At 40.3% G+C, this 4254-nt stretch overlaps 1 protein-coding gene across 2 annotated transcripts in view; it reads right to left on the bottom strand.

Annotated features, from left to right (window-relative positions):
• The window catches only part of LOC102194166 (anoctamin-4), a 58799-nt gene extending 55642 nt beyond the window's left edge, over window positions 1-3157 (bottom strand). For both annotated transcript variants that reach the window (XM_005743293.1, XM_005743294.1), the window contains exons 1-2: window positions 2968-3157; window positions 115-189 (exon numbers count right to left, since the gene is read on the bottom strand). In XM_005743293.1, coding sequence (XP_005743350.1) covers window positions 115-189; window positions 2968-3136 — 244 coding nt within the window. In that variant the 5' untranslated portion in view covers window positions 3137-3157. The remainder of the gene's footprint in view (window positions 1-114; window positions 190-2967) is intronic.
• Window positions 3158-4254: the final 1097 nt, after the last annotated feature.

The following is a 4254-nucleotide window of genomic DNA, read 5'->3' as shown; positions in this document are numbered from 1 at the left end:
CAGAATGTAAACAAACATGGAGACAAGACTAACTACATGCAAGAGATACCAAATCTCCTGACCAAACCCTCACGCTGAAGGAACCATGACACAACTCAAAAGCAGTGCACTCACCGATGGTGATCTGACTGACACAACTGTAGAAGGTTCCTGAGGAGACATTGTAGCTGCTACTGCTGGGTTCGCGATCTGTGAATGGAGAAGACATTACGTATAAGGTGAAGGCAAATATTCAGTGTAACTAAGGTAGGGTTTTTTTGTTAGCACAGGTGACCATCAGTACCATGGAGTCCCAGAGAAACATGTATCTTGCAATTTCAAATGTGCCCACTAAGCTTTTGAGCTTCTCTTTTTCCTGGGGGCTTGTGAAAATCCATGACCCAGCAGCGTTACAGGAATCAAACCCGTAATCCTGCAATGTTAGTGCCCTGATCCACATTGAGCTACACAAGGGGAGGAAACTCTTGACCTTGGCAGAGGTAGGGGAATAAAATGCATGAGTCTGGCAGCTTTATTGCCTTTGTCTACCAATTTATATAGAGGGAATAAAAGCTTTCACTGTGGTAGAACTCTGTGGATTACAGGGAGAAAACCTCTCCAAGAGCCTGATAATGTTTAAGAAATAATGCCTCGAATACCGCAAGTGATTTTCACCTTCTTTCCCTGCAGGGCAGACTGGACAAAACAAAGAGAAAATAATTAAACCCATACGAGACTGAATGGAGTAAGATTTAACGGTGAAGCATTTTGCAGTTCTTTTTTCAGTCTTTGTGACACTGACCAAAAAGATTAATGATTAACAACTTTTACATTAATTTAGCTTCATTTTCTTTTTGAACTGCAACTGCTATAATAGTACAAGTTTTACCCAAGTGGCACATCTGAAACAATATTATTAATATTTAATACAATTAAAGCCACATATATAATGGAAAGCCTGTTAAATGCTATCTAGGGATGCACTAAATGTGAAAGCTTCTGTTGATACCCATAATAATAATAATCAAGAGTTTACGATTCATTTGATTCTCTCTTTCATTCATCCTATTATTCCAAGGAAAAAAAACATTTTCAGTATGGAAAAAACAGAATTGTTTTTAAGTCCTTTAGCTATTCATTAATTAACTAAATAGAAAGCACAAATCACCATATGAGCTACTTACACTGCTAAATACTATTTTATTTGACAATATACAATATAACTAAACAAGAATAAAATTATTGGCTAAGTTATGTATCTATTTACAAAAGGTTGGGGTGCTATGTAACAATAAGATAAGATATGATAAGATGAAAAGGACTTTATTGATCCCAAATGTTGTGAAATTACTGCATTATAGCATACAAAACAGGTAAAACGATGAGTTCAATACGATAAATAAAATATTGGATCAGTTGAGCCAAAAAGGTAACAAAACAATAGACTAAAGAGGACATTCAGTTAAACAGAAAATAGAAAAGCACTCAGTACATCAAGTGTTGATTCAAACTGGATCCAAACAGCAACGACAATGACAAATTCCCAGAGGGCAGCTATCTAGCCAACAGCTAGCTGTTCAGTGTTTACCACAGAAATGTTCTTTTGAAGTAAGTTTTCCTACTGTTTTGTTCTTGCAGCCAAATTACATAATGGCAAAATGAACACCATGAGTTTAATGTATATGTTCTGTGTGACTGAGCATCATGGGACCAGTAACATGATTTAAGACATGGCTTCAATGTGCATTATTATTTGATGAAAAGTAGGTGTACACTTAATGTTACAGTTTTGGTTGTAATAAAAAGGCAAACCTAACCCAACCACTCCTGCAGGTTATAGATGTGCTCATATTTTCTATTTTTTAGCACTCTCTTCATACCATCACTGACAATAAGCAACTCAACAATAATTCAGTCCAGTAGAGTACAGTGTAACTGTCAGAACTGTTATAAGACAGAGACAATTTGCACTCACAGAATCAGTCATTTAAATCTATGGGAGAACTCTGCAATAGCAAAACTGGCGATAGTGGGAAAAAAGAAAAGAAAAAAAAGTTAAGCAACCTTATCTGCGCCTTTATTTGGATTAGCGCAGTTTGAAAAACTTCTGGAAGGAGGTTTTGAGGGGCTTTGTTAACCGAGGCTCCAATTAATAAGATAAACCTGACAGTGGAAACTGAAGGCCTGATGTGGAACACCAACTTTCCTCTGGGAGACAGAGGTTAAGTCATTAATCTGCCTCAGCAGAGCAGAAGACTTTCTCTGGCACTGCAGTCACCTCCTGAAAGATACCACCCAACATTTTTGCCTGGGACTGATAAATGAACACCTGAACTGCTTTTTCTCATTTAAGCACTAAGACAACTTTAAAAAAAAAAACAACTCTAATTTCCTTTATTTTCCTATCTAACACCTACAGATGCATCAAAAAAGAGCAAATGCAGCACAGTGTAGACATTTATCACCGACTGAGAATATTTTTAAGCACACACATTCCCGTCCCGGTGTAGAGATAAAGCTGCAGGTATCATTTATTTCCAAAGCTATGGGCTTTGGAGTGAGCACACCGATGAACAAACCATATCAGCCTCTGAGCAGCTTCCAGCCACATCATTAATTTAACATCAGATGAATGAATTACACCACAGCAAAATGTTCACTGAAAAATAGCACCCGTACTCTGAGGCAGTGTATATCTTGTACAACATGCAATTATATTTAAAATAAAAAAGGACTAGTATGTGTTGTGGGAGTGCAGCTCTCGCTGTCTACTCTGTGAGAATCCGTGAGGTGTTCCACTACTGTTTGTGTGCCTTGGGTCGTCCCGTGGACTCACTTTGAGCACAGTGGATCACCACACCCACATTTCAGCTTGAAATCGAAGTAATTGACGATATGAACGGAAGAAACAGTGTTATTAACGCTTGCAGCTGACAGCATGCGTCGCGCTTTCTTTTTAACCTCGTGTGCTGCATTGCTTGCCCTTACCTGCGGATCCGGATGAGAGGCGCGTCGCGATAGCGCGGCGAGGACTGCGCGGACTCCCCGGGCAAACCCGCATCACCTCATCTTGACATTGCAAACAGATGACCTGGTTGTCCTGGTTGTCTTCCACCTTGCTGCAGCCCATGTGCTCACCCCCGGCGTGGATCTTCATGCCTGTGTTGATCTTACGGACCAGTCGCATGTCGGCTCCAGCCTCATGATCCAGCATCCTCCTCACCGGCGACGATCGCACTTATTACGCATGGGTTCGGCATGAGGAGGCATCAACTTGTCCTGTACCTCAAACATCATTAACCCCACCTACTCTAACCTGTCCTCCACACTCACCTCGGCTCCATCGTTTCAGCCTCTTTCGGCTCGTGTAAGCGGTTAGTGTTGCAGTCTTTACGCACAACTGCAGGCGTGGCTGTTTCACGTGGTTAATGAGGTCGCAGTGTCAAGTTCTTAGGGGTTATAACAGTGATACTAAAATAAATATTTAATTAAAGTCCCACAATCGATCATAGGATCAATTTAGATCCCCCCCCCCCCCCCCCCCCCTAACACTGTCAGTATCTTGGACTTAGGGAATCAAAGCAGAGACCGACACCAGAACTAAACTTTTAAATGTCCAGCCAGTATCCATTAGCAGGGTGCTTGGGTTTTTATAGAGAGACAATTTGAGCTGTGACTAGTCGATCAATCGGAGGAGGACAGTGAGGATAATGTTTTGTAGGAATGACCACACAGCAGCTCAGCATGCAGAAATGAAAACTAAATAAAACGATGAGTAATGCATGACTTTAGGTTAATCAACACACATTAATTTCAGATCTGAACCCAGAGGATGAGGCTTTGTTATATACCTCAGCCCTAAGATGTTCTAATACCAGTTGCAGCAGATGGCCCCGCCCCTCCCTGAGTCTGGTTCTGCCGGAGGATTCTTCCTCTTAAAAGGGAGTTTTTCCTTCCCACTATCTACAAAGTGCTTGCCCATAGGGGGTCATATGACTTTTGGGTTTTCCTCTTTATTTATTATTGTAGGATCTACCTTACAATATAAAGCGCCTTGAGGCGACTGTTGTTGTGATTTGGTGCTGTATAATCAGAATCAGAATCAGAATCAGAATACTTTATTAATCCCTGGGGGGAATTATTTTTTGTTACAGTGCTCCATTTTAAACCAGGATTAAGACAAGACAGACAATACACTAACTAAGAATAGTACAATATATACATATATACACATACATACTTCACTCATAAATAAATAGTTGGAAAAGAAACATG

Source organism: Pundamilia nyererei, unplaced genomic scaffold, assembly GCF_000239375.1.
Source record: "Pundamilia nyererei isolate P.nyererei 1_Seehausen unplaced genomic scaffold, PunNye1.0 scaffold00130, whole genome shotgun sequence".
Lineage (NCBI taxonomy): Eukaryota > Metazoa > Chordata > Actinopteri > Cichliformes > Cichlidae > Pundamilia > Pundamilia nyererei.
Note: the sequence above shows the minus strand (reverse complement) of the source record. Positions and strands in the feature narration are given on the sequence as shown.